We start from the raw sequence: 20,161 nt of genomic DNA on the forward strand, positions 1-20,161 counted from the left end.
AGTGGGACAGCTGGGACTAGATCTCAGGTTTACTGAATTCTAATCAATCAACCAAGCCTTTAGTAAGGACTTACTAAGTACATGGCTCTGTGCTAAGAGCAGGGGATACAAAGGTCTCAGCCCTCCAGAAGCTTATATTCTATGGAGGCAACATGTACACAAATAGGCATCTATGGGGCACCTAGAAGGCAAACGCAAGGTAACCCTGGATGGAAAATCACTAATAGCTGGGGAGAGGGGGGAGGAGAGAAGAAAGGAGAGAACTAGGAACTGCCCCATGCAAAAGGTAGATCTTGGGCTGAGTTACAGGAAGGAACCTAGAAATTCTGAGATGGGCTAGGCTCCCAACTCAACCAAGTTTAGATTTCAGTCTAGTGGAATCTAGTGTGGCCCACTATAAAGAAAGCTGATGATATTCAGGATTTTATTGCCAACACAGAACAAAAGAATCGCTGGACTGGGTCAGATAAATGGTCCATTCAGAATTCTGTTCCTAATGAATGAACAAACTGTGGTATGTGGATGTGGTATAGGAAATATTACAGCACTCTAAGAAATGATGAAAGAAATTATTTCAGACAATCATGGGTAGTATGAACCAACACAAAATAAAATGAGCAGAATCAAGAGAACAATTTACATAAGAGGATGGTGACACTGTAAAGAAAAATAACTTTGAAAGAATTAAGAACTCCAATGAATATAATGACCAACCACTTTTCTTTTACAGTTGAACATTTTTTTTAAGGCAATTGGGGTTAAGTGACTTGCCCAGGGTCACACAGCTAGTAAGTGTCAAGTGTTTGGTGCCAATCCAGATTTGGACTCAGGTCCTCCTCACTTCAGGGCCAATGCTCTATCCACTTCACCACCTAGCTGCCCCAAGAATTGAGCATTTCTACTCAGGAAGAATGTTATCGACCTCCTTACAGAGTGGGGAGGGTGATGGTTACAAGGTGTAGACATACACTTTTTGACACGGCCACTGTTTGGATTAGTTTTGCTTGTTTATGCTTATTTTTCACAAGGGTTTTTCTTTTCCCTCTCTTTCAGTATTTAACAGGGGGAGGTTGTGGAAAGGGGAATTAGCAATAGTGATACCATAAAAAAGAAGGCCATTAGAGCACCAGTCCTGGAGTCAGAAGGACCTGAGTTCAAATGTGGCCTTAGACACTTACTAGCTGTGTGACCCTGGTTAAGTCAAGTCACTTAACTCTGATTGCGTAAAGGAAAAAAAATCAGGCCATTGAAACCTTTTTTTAAATGAACAGAAGGAAAAAAAGACATTCAGAAGGAAGCACAGAGAAGCAGGGCAGTTTTGAAAATAACATGGAGAATTTATCATGTGCTTTTTTTTTTAAAGCAAGTGGTACGAAATAGAGATTCATGGATTCATATAGGTTTCTTTTTTGTGTGTTCTGCTGTACATATGAAATGCAATTTTAGGGGTGTTGTAAGTTCATAATTTTTTTTTAAATTGTCAAAAAAATTTGTCTCTGAGGCAGATTATGGAAAGTCATAGTTTTTCTCCGACTCAGACAATATCTGCCTCAAAATGGTCATGGATATGCCTTCCTATTTTCCCTTACTAATAACAACTCACATTTATATAGAAACTTTATGGTTTATAAAATGTTTCCCTCACAACAACTTGTAGGTATTACAAGACACCTCATCTCTAAAACCCTCCTACTGGGTATGTTCTGGCTCACTATCCCAGCACCAGGCCTCTGCTCCTCAGGGTTCAAGGGGTATTCTGAAGAGTCTGGGAAAGTTGTTTCTTCTCTAATGCCACTGGCTAAAGTTCCCACCAGCTATGTTCTCCCACTGTTAGCCACCAGGTTCCATTTAATCCCTTAACATAAATTAGCTTTTATAAAGGGCTGTTTACTTTGAAGGCATAACAAAAAAAAATGTACAAACACTTCTCTCCCATAGCTTGGGGCACACTCCTCTTTATCCCACCTTAATCTCAGGGAACTGAGTGAGCTCAAACTTATAAACTCGGGCCCTAGAAAGCACTGGTCCCACCAACAGTCCATTCAAAATGCTTACTTATTAAACAGCTTTAATCACTGAATGGGTGTTGCCTCAGACAAACTGAGACCTGTTGAAGACCTTAGCTTAAAAAGGCAAGGTCACTGCATCCTGGGCCATCTCCAGCTGTCCTGATCTATATCTTGCCACTGAACCCAGATGGCTCTGGAGAAAAGAGTGAGGCTGGTGAGTCTGCATAGCCCTCCCTCACTTAAATCCAAGTCACTTGCAAGTCATGGCATCATCTTCTTGACGTTATGGTCCTCTTCTAGAAGAAAGAACAGACCATAGGCTGAATTACCTGTGCCATATGAACATAACGGACTATTACTGTGACAGAATGAGGCAAGAAACAATTTCAGACAATTCTGGATAGTATGAATTGACACAGTAAATAAAGTGAGGACAATCAGGAGAACAATTTATAAAACAAAGACCCGTTATATTATTACATGAAAAGAAATACAACTCCGAATAACTAGTTATGGCTCTACCCTCAATGAAGGAGGAAGGGAGGTATTTTAAAGTAAGTTATGCAGCTAGTAGGCTCAATGGATAGAACCTGGATATGGAGTGAGGAACACCTGAGAATGAATCCCACTTCACACTCACTAACCAGAGGCCCCCTTTCAGTTCCAACTCAATCTCATCTAGAAAATAAGGACATTGGATTGAAGACCTCAAAGGTGTTTTCTAGCTCTAAACCTCCAATCCTACAACTTCCTACCATCTGTGTGACTCTGAGTAAATCACTTAACCCTTTTCAGCCTTGTTGTTTAGTTGTTTTTTCAGTCCTGTCTGACTCTTTGTGACCCCCTTCTGGGATTTTCTTGGCAAAGATACTGGAGTGTTCGCCATTTCCTTCTCCAGCTCATTTTACAGATGAGGAAACTGAGGCAAACAGAGTTAAAAGACTTGCCCAGGGTCACACAGATAGGAAGTGTCTGAGGCCGGATCTGAATTCAGGAAGATGAGTTTTCCTGACTCTAGGCCCAGCACTCTGTGGATCTGTGTGTGTACCACCTACCTGCCCATATTTCAACTTCAGTTGCCTTCTATCATAAAACAAAAGATGATCTCTAAGCTCTCTTGCAGAGTCAAATTCTATGAACTTCATTATGTAAGAGATGGCCTGACATTTACATTTTTGTCACTAAGGGCTCATGGGTGCACAGCTACAGCCCGGGTGGGAAAGGGGGTGTGGCCAGCATTGGGTCACCATACAGAGATGCTATGGCCTGACGATGATCCCCTAACTTGAGATGTATTGCTAATCCCTGGAGTTTGTGATTACCATCTCCATGGGGTATTCTCCTACCCTGGTCTACCTCCTCCCTACCCTCAGGACATTCTGATCTCAGATTCATTTCCTGACTTCATGCCCTACCAGCTGATCAACAGACTTCAGCTCAGCTGTCTGTTAACAGCTTGGATCTTGGATTGCACCACTCCATTCTTTCTCCTGACTTAACTGTCTCTGCTCTTCAGGACCTCAGCCCTTCCACTCTCTTCTACCCATTAGAAAACAGAGACCTCAAAACTAATGTTCTGATTTTAAAATTACTTTCTAAATTGTCTTCTAGAACTACCTCTGGATTTTAAAAGTTTTTTAATGTAAATTTAATTTAAAATTATGTAATTTCTCAAGGCCTTCCGAAACTTTCTGTCTTCTTCCTGCTTAAAGTTTGAGGAAAAAGCTTCTGTTTCCTTCTATGGTTCACTCTGAGACAACCTCAACTTTATGTTTGTTTTTTCATTTTTTTTTAAAGCCTTTCTCAAAGGCTGCTGACAATGCAGTTGGTTAGTTGTCTGGTTCCCAGATTTTCTGACTGGCAGCTGTTCAGTTTCTTCAGTAAGTACTTTTGGTAAACCTTGAGGAAACCAAAAGAAACACTTCTTAAAAAAAAGAACTGAAAATTAATCCAGTACATCTGTGAACATTAGACAGAATCCTTACGGAGACAAGTCCCTTCATCAAGGGCAGAAATTGCTCTGACGAGTGCTACTGTCTAAATGAGCTCACTTTAAAAACAAACAAACAAAAAAGCAAGAAAATGAAGATAAAAGCATCAAGAAAATATTTTTTTAAAAAACACAGAATAGAGAAGGAAGTTCATCAGCGGACAATGACAAGAAGGATATGTTGTTATTTTTATATTAAACTTAATATACATTTTTTAAAACTGTACACACTAGAGATTCAGAGTATCACATGCAATCTTTTTTCTATTCTTTGTATATTAAAATGTTCACGTTCCATGTTAAAAATCTTTCATTGGCCGGCAGCTGTTTGTTCTGCTTGGGTTCAACTTCATCATCATTCTCACCATGCCAGGTCTGGGAAAAACTCATCACCAGAAAACTCATCATCATGGAGATTTGCTTCAGCCTTGCTGCTCACACCTGTCATCGTCATCAGTACCCTCAGATGCTTCTGCCCCTCTGATTGGAGAACCAGAGGGTCAAAATGCCAGCCATCCCTTCATTTGCCACCAGCTGCTCTGCTTGGTTTAAAGTCCATCTTCATTTTTATCATGCCCCTGGCCTTTCCCCTACACCCTTCAGCTTCCTTTTGTGTACTGTATTCCCCATTAGATTATAAGCAGCTTGAGGTCAGACACTTTCTTTTTCTTATCTCCCCAGTACATAGTAGGCACTTAATAAATTTTATTGTATCATATTATTTACTATTTATTCATTCATAGAAGTCATCATTCCTCCAACAAGCAGATGCCTTAGTCGTGACTGCGTTCCCTTTTTTCCCAAAAGCCAGCGTTTTCCAGCTTCCTTGAGTACCATTTAGTTCTAGTATTTATTATTAATAATGGTTATAACTAATATTTATATCATGATTTAAGATTTAGAAAGCACTTTACATATATTTGAGCCTCAGTAAGCCTGTGAGGTAGCTGCTATATGTTATTGTTACTTCCATTTTATCATGAGAGAAACTAAGAAACTTGCCATGCTCACACGGCTAATACTGGCCACTAGTAAGTGTGAAATAAGATTCATTCTCAGGTGCTTCTCACTCCAAATCCCAGGTTCTACCCATTGAGCTTCCTACCTGCATAACATACTCTAAAATACCTCCCTTCCTCCTTCACTGAGGGTAACTAGTTATTCAGAGTTGTTTTTCTTTATGTGTAACAATGTGACTGTCCTTTGTATAAATTATTCTCATTGTTCTCATTTTACTGTGTCACTTCATACTGTCCAGGATTGTCTGAAATTGTCTCTTGCTTCATTATGTCACAGTAATTAATCTTCCATTACATTCATATAGCACGGGCAGTTCAGCCTCCGGAAACAGAACTAGGAAGACCTAAACTCAAATCCAGCTTTTCACACTGGCTATGGGACCCTGGGCAACTCAACTTCTCTAAGCTTTAATTTCCTCATCTGTAAAATAGAAATAACAATATCTGAAATACTTACCTCACTGGGATATATGATCAGAGTGGAAATGAGATAATATGTGCTTTGCAAACCTGAGGGTACTATGCAAATGCCAATTATTAGTTGTACTCTTATTTAAAGCATTTAGCACAGTGCCTGGCACATAGTAAGCACTAGAAAATGTCAGTCATTATTATTATTATTATCACTATTATTAATATTATTCCAAAGAGAGTCCATATAAAATAGAAAGAAGACAGGGCTTAGATTTCAAAAACCCAAGTTTGGGAACCAGCCCTGGTATTTCCTAGCTGAGTGAATGTGCAAGTCAATTAACCTTCAAGTGCCTCAGTTTCCCACACTGGTAAAGGGAAATAACAGAATACTTTCCTACCCAATCCAACAATCAATCGACAAGCATTTACTGAGTTCTTACTATGTCCAAGGCACTGAGACATAAAGATAAAATGAAACACAGGCCTTGCCCTCATGGAGCTTACATTCTGCTGGGAGAAATAACCCAAAAAAGTAAAGTATATTTGGGATTATTGTTTGTCCTCTGTTTTCAAAAAGGACCAATGATACTGACTTGCACATAAGTTGGATTTAAGTGAGGCAGTGTGGTACAGAGTCATCAGCCTCACTCTCTCTTCCTGAGTCACTGAAGTCCAATGGCAAGGCAAAAGTTAAAACAAGTGGAGATGGCCCAGGATGCAGTGGATGACCTTGGCATCTCTGATGTCTAAACAAGTTCTAGGTGCTCCACAGTGCCTGCTTCATGCCTTCATGGCCCTTGGAACAAAGTATTCTCATTCACCCATTCTGCCAGGGGAAGTCTTTACATACTTGAGGTAAACATCTCCCTAACTCACCAATGGGTTTGAGGCCCCTTGGTTACCCTCAACCTGGTTAACCCATCTGCCAAGATGGTTAATGGGGTGTGGCCTCTGCACATGCTACAGGTGCTCATTCACCTTTGGCATCCACCTGTCACTCAGCTTTCACTCTCAACCCTCGCCATATGTGTGATAACTTGATGTGAAAGGAGGACATGCTAATAAGTAAGAGGACAAGGAAAGACTCCCATAGGAGTTGGCACCTGAGTGCCTTCCTTAAAGAAAGTAAGGGATTCTAGGAAGAAGAACGTTTCAGGTATATGGGACAACCTATGCCACGCCACAGAGGCAGGAGACGAAGCAGCAAGTTTGGGGAACAGTAAGTAATCCACTTTGGATGCAATATAGGAAGAATACAGGAAGTCAAGTAAAATGTGATAAGCCTGGAAAGGTAGGCTATAGCCATATTGTAAAGGACTTTAAATTCCAACCTGGGGAGTTCACATTTTTATCCTTGAGGTAATAGGGAACCACTAAAGCTTCTTGAGCATGGGAGTGACATGGTGAGACCAGAGTTTAGGAAGACTATCCTGGCAATCATGTGGAGAATGGATGGGAGAGGGTAAAGACCAGAAGGTGAAGTCCAATTGCAAGGCATTATTATGATAGTACATGAGAGACAGAGTAAGGGTCATGTGGATGAAAAGGAGTGGACATATGTGAGAAATGTTGGGATGGAATCAAAATTTTTAACTGTTCAGATATGGGGATTGAGGGAGAAGGTTGAACTGAGGCTGAAAATGCTGGGCACTAACAGGCACTAAGGTTCTGAGGTTGTGAACCTGGGTGACTAGAAGGACAGTGATACCCTCAACAGAAATAGGGGCATCTGGAGGAAAAGTGGCTTTAAGAAGGAGAGTGGGATCTATTTTAGACGTGAGGCTAAGAGACACTTGCAAGACATCCAGTCAGAGATGGCCAATAGGTAGATGGTGATGCAAGCCAACAGAGCATGTGTGAGAGTAGAGTCAAATATGTGTGTGTGTGTGTGTATACATATATACACACACATATATATGTATGTGGAAGTCATCTGAACATGTTTCAGCTGTTTTAATCATGTCTGACTCTCTGTGACCCCATTTGGGGTTTTCTTGGCAGAGATACTGGAGTAGCTTTCCATTTCCTTCTCTAGTTCATTTTACAGATGAGGAAACAGATAAACAGGGTTAAGTGACTTGCCCAGGGTCATACAACTAGTAAGAGTCTGAGGCCCAATTTGAACTCAGGTCTTCTTGACTTCAGTGCTCAATCTACTCCATCACCTAGCTGCCCTTTCTGAACACTCAGATCACTAAGAGGACAGGGTATAGACAGAGAAAAAAAAAAACCCAGGTCAGAGTGCTGGAAGGAATCCACTCTTAGGGGACAGGGCATGGATGAAGAAGAAGCATAGTGGACAAGGAGCTGTCAGACAGGCAGGAGAAGCAGCCAAGAGGAGTCAGGCAATCCAGGCAGGAAAGAGAATTCAGGAGAAGAAATTGGTCAATGATGTCAAACCTGCAAAGATCAAAAGGATCAAGTCTAAAAATAGGCCATTGGATTTAGCAAGTAAGAGATCATGGCAATGCTGTAGAAAGCAGTTTCATTTGAATGAGGCTTCAAGGGATTGGAGAATGTGGGAGAAGAAATGGAGACAATCAGTTTCTGGGGGGATGACTTTTTTAGCTGCATGGTAGGCTGGGCCTGACACATGCTAGTCCCCTAGTTCAGGTCCAATACTGGAACAAAATGAGACACTCATAGGTCATTCAACTGCTATCAAAACTACTATATCTTCAAAAGGATACTCAAAGATACAGCACTCAGCTCAGGTGGATAGTGTGCAGGGAGGGGCGGGGTGACTCAGAAGGCCTTGAGACATCTATTAATTTTGAAGGGTGGAGACTCCACATAGGAAGGCCTTTTTTCTGTCCTTAAGTGACCAGAAAGCCATGTTCAGAGGTCACCAGAAGCTATACAGACAGCTAAGCCCAATAGAGACTTGGAAACACCTTCCTCAGCTTTTAGGAAAAGAATGAGCTTAACATATTGGAAGGGAGGGAGGGGATTCACGTAGTGAACCCAGACCTCCTACAGGCTACAAAAGGGCAAAGAGATGTTCTTTTGAAGTAATAACAAGGTCATGTATAGGTTTTTCATGATGGGTGAGACCTGGACACACAAGCTGCCTTCAGAGAGAGGAGTAAACAAGAAGAATGAAGAACAGAGAGCAAGGGCATAACTGACAGAGGCAAAAGACAAAGTAAATGGGATGATATGGGATCAAGGGCCCGAGTAAAGGGCTGAGCCATAGGAAGCAGGGTCCACTCTCTGTCTCCATCAGAGACAAGATAGCAAAAGAGGAAAGAATGGCGGGTGATGTCAAGGGGTTCTGAGATATAAGTGAGGAGAGAAGAGAGAGCTCAAAATAGATGGCCTCTGTTATTAATAAAACAGATGAGTTTCTTTGCTGATAGGAAATATGGATGAGAGGTGGGAAAGGGTATGGGAGAAGAAGGGGAAGGGGGATCGTATAGAGGCTTCAGAAGGAAGTTGCAGTTTGTAATAGCCTCATCGGGGAATGCAGAACTTCATGGGACCTTTGAGGCAACTGAGTCCAACTTTTTCATCTCTGTGGATAAGGAAACTGAGGCAGTTTTAAAAGTGATGTCCTAGACAATGGGACGCGGCAAGGGGCGGGGGTAGAGATTGAGCACAAAATCCTAGGATTTTCAGGCAAGAATATCTCCCTTGATCTCAATATAAACTTCTAGAACAGTAATGCTCAGTCTCTCACACCACATGCCACTCCATCATATGTTACCTGCTCCTCTCAAGATCTGCCCAAACACTGATATTTGCCACCTCTGTGACCTAGGTAAGTCATTTAAACTCTCTGAGCCTCGGTTTCCTCATCTGACCTCCCGGCTTCCCTCAAGGCTCAGATAAAGCTCTACCCTTTAGGGAAGGGAAGGAAATAAATAAACATTTACATAGCACCTACTATGTTCTAGGCACTAGGCTAAGCGCTTTACAAATATAATCTCATTTTACCCTCACAACATAACTTCTGAGGTAGGTGCAATTATTTTCCCCATTATACAGTAACTAAAGAGAAGCAGAGGTTAAGTGACTTACCAGAGGTCACACAGCTAGTAAGTGTCTGAGGCCAGATTTGAACTCAGACCTTCCTGACTTCAGGCCCAGTGCTCTATCCACCGGACCATCGGGGTGCCTTTCCTGATCCCCCATAATGCTAGTATCTGCCTTCTGTTGATTATTTCCAATATATCCAGTATATATCTGGTTGTTTGCCTACTGTCTCCCCAAATAGACTGTGAGTTCCTTGAGGGTAGAGACTGTTGTCACTTTGTCTCCCCATTGTTTAGCACAATATCTGGCACACAGTAGGCACTTGTTAAGTGATTGCTGACTTGACTGTAAAATGGGAGGAATAGCATTTGGACCACTTACCTCAAAAACATCTTGCAAACTGGAAATGTTTTATGTAAGCATGAGCAATTACTATTAGAATATTACGCTAGGTTCCACAGGACTTGATCAAATTAGGATAAGAGGATCCTACCCAACACAATCCAACACAGATGAATCAAGAGCCTGCTATGCGAAAGGGCTGGAAAGACAAGAAAAACTGTCCCTGATTTCAAAGAGCAGGCATTCCACTGAGGGGAGTGGCAAATAAAACATGTATCTCCAGACTCAAGTGTTGAAATGCCAGTCCCTGGGCACGAGAATGTGTCCCCTTCAGAATGCTGCTAACTCAGAATGGAATGTGCTGACTCGAGTAATTACAATCTTTGTTTTCTGTAGAAGTATCATTTTCCCTTTAAATGAAAGCCAATTCATTAACTTGGAAGTGAGAACACCAATATCCTCCCACAGGAAAATTAGGAAAAATCTCTCCCTTCCCGACTCCCCGCCCACACCACCAATCAACTAATTCCTTCATGTCCTTCTGGTCCAGGGCAACTCACCAGGCCGAAGATTCATGGCAATCTTCTGGGGCGTCATCTGAATGACATCTGCCTGAGAAGGACTGGAGCCCTTGGTGCTCAAAGGAAGGTTCCTCAGGACAATGATGCTGCTGTCTGGGCTCTCAATTTCCCCTTCGCAACCATTTTGGAGGAGATTCGCCCTCAGATCACACCGGGAGGTGACTGACCGCAGGTTGCCAAAATCCTAAGAAGGAAGGAAAGATAAGGGTAAGAAATCAGACCACTCTTACACATGTCACCTTTTCTTTTCCTAGACCTTGGTACTTGCTAGCTATGTGATCCTGGGTAAGTCATTTAACCACTCTAGGCTTTGGTTTCCTCTTTTGTAAAATATGAATAATGATACTTGCACTCCCTACCTAATGAAGATGTTGGGTTCCAAATAGTGGTAATACCAGTGTTCATGTAGCACTTTGAGGCTTTCAAAGCATTTTAAAAGTATCTAATTTGATCTGCACAACAACTCTGCAAGGTAGGTACTATTATTAGCCCCATTTTTACAAATGAGGAAACTGAGGCAGGCAGCAGTTAAGTGACTGGTCCAAGGTCACACAGCTAGTGTCTGAGGTCTGATTTGAACTCAGGTCTTTCTGAATCCAGGGTCAGGGTCCTAGCCATTGCACTACACATATAACACACATACTTGCTGGATAATCAAACTGTGTATTCAGGAGAAACAGAACGGATTATCCCTAAGAAGAATTAAACAGATTTTCCTAGGATGAGCAATTCTGATGTGAGGTCAGCAGAAGCCCTCCGAGCATTTCTGCTAAACTAGCCTTCTCTATAAGGAGGCTGCTGTCAAAAGGAGTATTTGATTTTGTGCCTTGAGATATAACCGTGGAATCAGACACTCTCAGGGACTTCCAAAGTCATCTGGTCCAAACTGAACAGGAACCCTCTACAGCAGAGATATTAACTATCCAGTCCAAAAAATATTTATTAAGTGACTATTACATGCAAAGCATTGTGCTAAGTGATTAATAAAGAAATAGTCCTTCCCCTCAAGGACCTTCCAATACAATGGAGGGAGACGCACACAAAAGGAAGTAACAAAAGGAGTAGGGGGAGGCCAGGGGGTAGCCAGAGAGTGGAGGCCTTGTTCCATGGACTTGAAACCAGGCAGAGCAAGAGACTTGGCCCACGAAATCCTGCACAGCAGAATCAGATTAAAACAGAATTGGGAAATATTTTACAAAATAAATAAAAATACAATATGACAGAGATAATATTATGTGTGGTTTTCTAAGTCAATACGCAGCCAGCAGGGATCCATTTCTACTTGAGTTTGATAGCAATCATTCTACTGCAGTCCATCTTCAACTTGGAATCCACTGGTCATGGAGAGCCCACACCCTCCCGAAGCAGTTGATTCCACTTCTCAGAGAGTTCCAGTGGTTACATGGCCTCGAGGCCACAGGTTCCCAACCCCGGGTCTGACATTTTTCCTTACAACAAGCTTAACTCTGCCTCACTGAAACTTCTCTCCCTTGCTCCTAATTCTTCTTTCAGGGGCACCAGGCAGACCAAACCTCTTTCAGAGTAGGGCTCTTCAAATACTTGAAGGCAGTTATCATGACCCACCTCCCTCTGCCCAAGGTGAGATAATGATAATTAGCATTTATGTGGCACTTTAAAGTTCAGGAAACACTTCACAAATATTCTCTCTTTTCTTCTTTCAACAACCCTGGGTTGTTGTTTGGTCATTTTTCAGTCATGTCCAATTCTTTGTGACCCCATTTGGGTGGGGTTTTCTTGGCAAAGATACTGGCGTGGTTTGCCATTTCCTTCTCCAGCTCATTTTACAGATGAGGAAACTGAGGCAAATAGGGTTAAGTGACTTGCCCAGGGTCACACAGCTAGGAAGTGTCTGAGGCCAGATTTGAACTCAAGGAGATGAGTCTTCCTGACCCTGTGTCAGACCCTGGCACTCTATCTACTTCACCAGTTAGCTGCCCCAACAGCCCTGGGACTTGGGTGCTATTAGTATTCCCATTTTTACAAATGAAGAAAATGAGACTGACAAAAATTAGGTGACTTGCCCAGGGTCACACAGTTAGTAAGTATCTGAGGCCACATTTGAATTTGAGTCTTCCTGACACCAGACCCAGAATTCTAACCAAAGTTCTACCTAATTGCCTCTAAACTTTCCTAAAAGTAATCCTTGGTATTTAATTCCCTTGTCATCCTGGTAATACTATTCTGGACATATTCCAATACCCTTCCTGAACTGAGGTGCTCAGAACTGAACATAATACAATAGACCAGATGTGGCCTGACCAGGATAGAGTTCAGAGGAACTCTATAGGGGTGTGCTGGGGCCAGCTGGCTCCCAAGCTGATTATTAAATTTCATTTACATTGCATTGACACCTTGGAAACTGACAAACACTATGAATAACAGCTTGATCTATTGTTTTGCTGATTGTCTAGACTTAATAAGGTGTTGGAGAAAATGTTAATTTAAACTTAAAAGTGTGTCATGCTTCAGAGAGACGTTTGTTAAACATTTGCCATCCTACCACTGTTATTACAGCCTCTTACATTCTAGACATTGACCTTCTCTTAATCCAGTCTAAAATCACATTATGCTTATTGTCATTCTGTCAGCTTACATGGAAGTTGTAGTCCACTAAAGGCTCCGTATCTTTTTATCACAACAATAGTTATCCAGCCATACCTACCCTCTCCTGCACTTGAGGAAGTAGGTTTTTTGAAGCAAGTGAAGCACTTCACATTCATCCCTATCAAGTTTCATCTTATTAGATTTAATCTAAAATCCTTTTGGGTCCTGATTCTGTTACCTCCCATGCTAACTATTCCTTCTAACTGTATGTCATCTACAAAGGTAATAGGCATTTCACATCTGCCTTCCTCTACCTTGGGCCAAGGATGGATCCCTGGAACATTTCATTAAAGAAAGACTTCTATATCATGCCCCTACGAAACTCATAAAAAACCTCATCATCTTGCAAGCAGTCTCTCTCACACTCACACACACACACACACACACACACACACACACACACACACACACCAGCTTTTTCTACTGTTTAGATTGCAAGCAGCCATAAAAGACTGTCTTTCTTATTTGTATCCCCAACACTTAGCGTAGTGCTTAGTACATAGCAGACATTCAGTAAACGTTTGTTGACTGCCTGACCTTTTGCCAAGTTGACACGGTGCCATTACAAACTACTATTTGAGAATGGCTGAACAAGTTGTGGTATATGAATGTAAAGGAATGCTGCTGTGCTATAAGAAATGATAAACAGGTGGACTTCAGAAAAACCTGGAAAGACTAACATACACTGATGCAACGTGAAGGGAACAGAGCCAGGAGAACATTGCACACGATAACTCTAACACTGTGTGATGATCAACTATGACTGACCTAGCTCTTCTCAGCAATATAATGATCCAAGACAATGGCAAAAGACTCATGATGGAAAATGCTATCCACATCCAGAAAAAGAAATGAGGGAGTCTGAATTCATATTGAAGCTTACTATTTTCATTTTATTTGTGTATTTTTTGGTGTGTATGGTTTTTTTCCTTTTGTTCTATTTCTTCTTTCACAACAGGACTAATGTGGAAATGCGTTACATGATGGCAGCTGTATAACCTATATCAGATTGTTTGCTGTCTTGGGAAGGGGGAAGGAAAGGGAGGGAGGGAGAAAAATTTGAAACTCAAAATCTTTCAAAGAATGAATGTTGAAAATTGTCTTTACATACAATTGGAAAAAAATAAAATACTATTAAGCATTTTTAAGAAACAAATTACTATTTGAGATAAGTAAACCAGCTATTAATATAGTAATCCTATGCTGTTCTTCAGCCCAAATGTCTCGATCTTTTCTACACTGACAGTATGAATGACTGTGAAATGCTTTGCTGAAATATAGGTATCCTATATTTACAGCATTCCCCTAATCTTATAACCCTGTGAAAAATGAAAAGGGTTAGTCCCTCCCCATGGCCTGACACTCCCATTCTGGACTCTGACCCTCTTTACCAATCACTTTTCCTCCTGAATAAACTTCTACCCTGGCCTCTTCCCTGTTCCCTCAAAACTAGTGACTGCATCTCCTAGACTAGTATTTCAAAAAAGAGCCCCAGCCAAGCTTCACTTCATTCCAGACACTCAAGCCTTCTCCTCACAGCCATGTTACCCTTTCTACCCTGCTCCCTCTAGTTCAGAACCATAATCATAATCAAATCAACTATAAAGTAGTTCCTGGATAGGGAAAGTCAACTTTTAAGACCAAGTTGAACCTCCCTGGCCATCGCTGGGGCATCTGGGTGGCAAACTGGATAGGGTGCCTGGCCTGGAGTCAGGAAGACTCCTCTTCCCGAGTTCAAATCTGGCCTCAGACACTTACTAGCTGTATGACTGTGGGCAAGTCACTTAACCCTGTGGACCTCAGATCCTCATCTGTAAAATGAACAGGAGAAAGAAATGGCAAACCACTCCAATATCTTTGCCAAGAAAATGTCATATGGGGTCACAAAGAGTTTGGCATGATGAAAATGAACAACAAAATTTATCTCCTCATTAAAAATGAGTTGCTTGAGGGCAAGGGGCTGTCTTGGTTTTTTGTTTTGTATTGCTATCCCTAGCACTTAGCACAAATGTTTGGCACACAGTAAGCACTGAATAAAAGCCCACCTAATAAATGAAAAACTTAATAAATTACTTAATAAATTGATTCGTTACACCATACTGCCTCTTAGTAATCACTGTGCCTCCCTTTCTAAATGCACACAAGCCATCCCCTTAACAATAACTTCCATTATTTTGTCTGAAATTGGAGCTCACTAGTTCATAAATGGCAGATTTCATGATCTTCCTGGGTGGGGGGAGCAGAGGGAGAGGAAAATCTGTCAGACAAGATGAGCTGAACTCCTTTCCAGCTCTAAATATATCAGTCATTCAACAAGCATTTATTATACTCCTACTATATGCTGGACACTGTGCTAATTACTGAGGGTACAGAGATAAAAATTAAATAGTCCTGTCCTCAAGGAGCTTCCATTCTAATAGGGGAAATGATATGCACATATGTAAGTATGTACAGAATATCTTCAAAATGAAACATGGTAGTTTTGGAAGGAAGGGCATGGCACCGGGGGGGGGGAGGTTCCTGTAAAAGGCAGTGCTTGAACTGAGTCTTGAAGGAAATCAGGGATTCCAAGACTCAGACAATAAAGGAATATCCAACATAGGGATAGAGAGCCAGTGTAAACATACAGAGATAGGAGGTGGAACATGACTAATTCCCTAAGAGTTCCTTTTAAAAAATTACCTGGGAGGCTAGGAACAATTTCCACAACTAAATTGCCCAAATAAATCTCTTCCCCAAAAAGTTTCTTCTTTCTCTCTCATCAGCCTATTTCAGATCAACATTGGTCCATCTCACCTCAACCTCCTCGGAATGTGAATTTCCCCTAATCCTCTGGGCCAGATATTCCTTCCTTTAATTTGACCCAGACAAGGTTGAGGTTAAAAACGTTGCTAAGGAAGTAAGAAAAAACACAAAATAATGTCAAGTTGCAAAGGTCACGATGCAGACGTATCTTGGAGATACTGTGGGTTTGGTTCCAGACCACTGCAATAAAGCAATTATCACAATGGGAGTAACATGCATTTTTTTGTTTCCCGGTGCATATAAAAGGTATGTTTACACTATGCTGTAGTCTATTAACTATGCAATAGTATTATGTCTAAAAAAAAAATGTAAATACTTTGCCGCTAAAAAAATGCTAACCATCATCTATCATCTGAGCCTTCAGCGAGTCATAATCTTTGCGCTGGTGGAGGGTCTTACATCCATGTCAATGGCTTCTGACTGATCAGGGTGGTGGCTGCTGAAGGTTGGGATGGCTATGGCAATTTCTTAAAATAAGACAACCATGAAGTTTGCTGCACAGATTGACTCTTCCTTTCACTTAAACACTTAAGAGGCCATTGTAGGGTTATTTCCTGGCCTAATTTCAGTATTGTTGTGTCACATGGAACAGGGAAGCCTGAGGAGAAGAAGAAAGACTGGGGAATGGGTGATCAACTGGAGCAGTCAGAACACACACATATATCAATTAGGTTCACTGTCTTACATGGGCACAATTCATGGCACCCCAAAATAATTATAATAGTAACATCGAGGTTTATTACTGATCACAGATCACCATAACAGATATAATAATGAAAAAGTTTGAAATATTACAAGAATTACCAAAATGTGACAGAAAGACATAGAGACACACGTGAGCACAAGCTGTTGGGAAAATGGCTTCAATACAACTTGCCTGATGCAGGGTTGCCACAAACCTTCAATCTGTAAAAAAAACAGTATCCCCAAAGTGCAATAAAATGAGGTACGCCTGTACTTTATCATTCACCCCCTTCTGATGCATTAGGGTAGTCACACTCCTGGTCCAGTTCTGTGCTCATTATAAGCACCCTCCATCCTCCCTGGCCTGGGACATATTAATGCTCTGGAGCATGACTTTCTTGTGTGGTTCACCAGCTAACCCTCAGAACCAAAGCCCACACCTGCTGTACCACCCAAAAAGTTCCCACATGTGGTCCTTTACTGATTAGTAAATCCTGGATCACAGGTGTCCTCTCAGCAATCCATTAACAAACGTTTGACCTACTATGTGCCAGGCACTGTGTTAGGCCCTGGAATAAAAACACAAAAATGAAGTCATCCATACTCTCAAGGAGCACACATTTTAATGGGGAAGAAATGAATTAAGGTTCTCTTTTCCTCTTCTGCTGCTTGAGAAGATAGAGGCCACCATGAGCAATGATAAGATGACCATCACAACCAAGAAGGTCATGACAAACAGGCTTCTTCAACATAAGCAGATGGTTATAGATGCCCTTCATCTTGGAAAGGCCACACAGTTTATGACCGAAATTTAAGGAAAAATTGAGATGATGTCATTTTAACTTTGGTTCAATCAATAAATAAATCTTAACATTTTAATCTATTATTTATTATTATATATTAATATTATTTAACATTCTTTTCTTTTTAAATTTTAAGTTCCAAATTCCCTCCCCCAGCCACTGAGAAGCCAAGCAATATGATACCAACCATACATGTGAAATCGTGCAAAATGTCTTTCCATATTAGCCATATTTCAAAAAAAAGCAAGAAAAATAAAGAAAGTAAGAAAATTACACTTCAATTTGCACTCAGAGTTCATCAGTTCTCTCTTTAGAGGTGGACAGCATTTTTTCATTATGAGTCCTTTGGAATTGTCTTGAATCATTGTATTGATCAGAGTAGCTAAGTCTTTTACTTTGGATCATCACTTCAGCATTGCTTTGCATCAGTTCACATAGGTCTTTTTGTGTTTTTAATTAATATTTATTAAGTGCCTACTATGTGCCAGGCACTATGCTACGTGCAGGGAATATGAATATGGAGAGAAATATAGACATGATATACAGCTTACAATAGACAAGATTCAAAAAGAAGCTAAAAAGGGATGAGGAGGGTGAGGCAGTGGGGAAGGTACCTTTGAGAGAATGATGGGAAAGCCCAGAGGAGCGATGCTGGGTGGGAAATGAAGAGATGGTTGGCCTGAGCCCTTCCTTAAATGGAGGCTCTGAGAGGAACTCTCCACTCACCAGTCAGAAGGAGGGGGCCTGGAGACAGGGGGTACCGATGAGATGCCTCCCAGGACTGAAGTGATCCTATAGGATGAAGAGATTTTGGCATGATGGAAAAGTCCACATGAGGGAGTACAGCTGGGTGGGAAACTATTCTGGTGTGGCAAAAGAACAGTTTCGAGCATGATTTATGACTCCTTTTCTATGCAAAGAAAAAATCAACCAAAGCACAGACTTGCAAGGCATAAGAATCAAGAAAACAGTGAAAGGAATGTAAGAATGGAATGAGGCAAGTCAGGGGTGCTGCACAGGCACATGTTGGTGCTGGCAAGAAGGAGGGCTAAGGCCTTACAGTAATTTTTATCAGGGAAGGCAGTATGGATTTTTTCACCAGAGCATAAAATAAACTAGATAAGAGTTTGCTTGTTTGTTTTTTTAAGGTACCTTTACCATGCCTTAAGACGATAAGCTCTTCCTACTCCCCCACTCAAGGACATGGTCCCTTGCTAGGATCCTACCTTGCTGCTTCATAATACCACAACTTACAGCATACTGCAATAAGAGTGGGCAATTTCCATGACTGACAAGACAAAGGTCATTTCATTTCCATTCTAGACAAGTGAGCTTTAACTATATGAGGCAAAGTGATGAACTGACTATAGTGTATGCCAAAGGGTACACAACTTTTTATTCCACACAAAATACACGTAACAGCAAGTGTGACACAACAACGTGATTGTTGTGGTTCAGTTGTTTCAGTCACGTCCAACTCTTTGTGACCCCATTTGGGGTATTCTTCACAGAGATACTGGAGTAGTTTGCCATTTCCTTCTCCAGCTCATTTTACAGATAAGGCAAACAGGGCTAAGTGACTTGCCCAGGGCCACACAGCTAGGAAGTGTCTGAGGTCCGATTTGAACTTAGGAAGATGAGTCTTCCTGACTCCAGGCCTAGCACTGTTTCCACTGTGCCACCTAGCTGCCCCCACAACAATACTATAAAGGCAAACAATTTTGAAAAATGTAAAAATTCTGATCGAGGCAGTGACCAACCACTATTCCAGAAGACCAACGATGGAGCAAGCATGTTGCCCACTTCCAGGCAGACAAGCTGATGGACACGGAGGAGAAAGACAAGAGGCAGAGACACAGACAGACAGACAGACAGAGAAAGGTGAGGGAAAGAGGGAGGGAGGGGGAGAGGGAGAGAGAGAAAGAGGAGAGACAGGAGAAGGAGATATACATATATATATATATATGTATATACACACACATATATACACACACACACACACACACATACACACACACAAATAGCCATATTATATATAATCATAATATAGCACATACTATGGTATATAATTATATATTAATTATATATATTATATATAGCCAATCTGGGAATTTATAAAGATTTTAAATAGTGTTACAAATGATCAGGATTCAGACAGCTCTATGTTGGCTAGAGTTCAAGTCAATTCAATTTAATAGCATTTATTAGGCACCTACTGTGTACCAAGCACTGTGCTAGATGTTGGGGATATAAAAACAACATGAAAAAAGACAACAGTCCCTGTGTTCAAGTGGGCAGCATGTATAAAGATAAGTAAATACACAGTATACACAAACTTGGGGGGAGGATGCAAACAGAACTGACACAAGCTGACTCTTAAAGGATGCTCTGGATTCCAAGAGATACCAAGGAATGAGAAGAGCTTGGGAATTCAAGAAGACTTCAAGAAATCAAGCAGGCCTTTCAGTGTACCTTGAAGGATCACATAGTCTGAAGGCACCTTAGAGGTCACCTAGTCTAATCCCTATTTTACCTATGGGGAAACTGAGGCCCAGAGTAATTGACTTGACCAAGGTCTAGGATTTGAACTCAGGTCTTGTGACCCAAGTTCAGCACTCTCCCTGTAACTAATATGGTAGCTGCACTTTGTTAGTGTTGTACTGTGACATGAATGGTCAACAATAGGACAATGATTTGTAGACGGGGCCAGGACTGTGAGCCCAGATACTCAGGCAAGATTTCAAAAACCAGGCAATTATCAGGAGTTTGAGGAAGCAATGAGTCTGCATAGGGAGTCAAAGCTAGAGAAGTAATATTGACCTTGTTCGCCCTTCATTTTCAAAGAAGACCAATGATATCACAATTGATGTCTTAACTTGTGAGTGATTTGGATTTAAGTGAGGCAGAGCTGTAC

The 20,161-nt window shown here is 41.3% G+C and overlaps 1 protein-coding gene across 1 annotated transcript in view; it reads right to left on the bottom strand.

The window, feature by feature from the left end:
* Window positions 1-20,161, bottom strand: part of ITGB5 (integrin subunit beta 5) — a 198,748-nt gene that overhangs the window by 145,030 nt on the left and 33,557 nt on the right. Inside the window, exon 3 of the mRNA XM_020985996.2 lies at window positions 10,310-10,514. Coding sequence (XP_020841655.1) covers window positions 10,310-10,514 — 205 coding nt within the window. The remainder of the gene's footprint in view (window positions 1-10,309; window positions 10,515-20,161) is intronic.

Source organism: Phascolarctos cinereus, unplaced genomic scaffold (genome assembly GCF_003287225.1).
Source record: "Phascolarctos cinereus isolate Bilbo 61053 unplaced genomic scaffold, phaCin_HiC Scaffold_726;HRSCAF=1367, whole genome shotgun sequence".
NCBI classification, from domain to species: Eukaryota; Metazoa; Chordata; class Mammalia; order Diprotodontia; family Phascolarctidae; genus Phascolarctos; species Phascolarctos cinereus.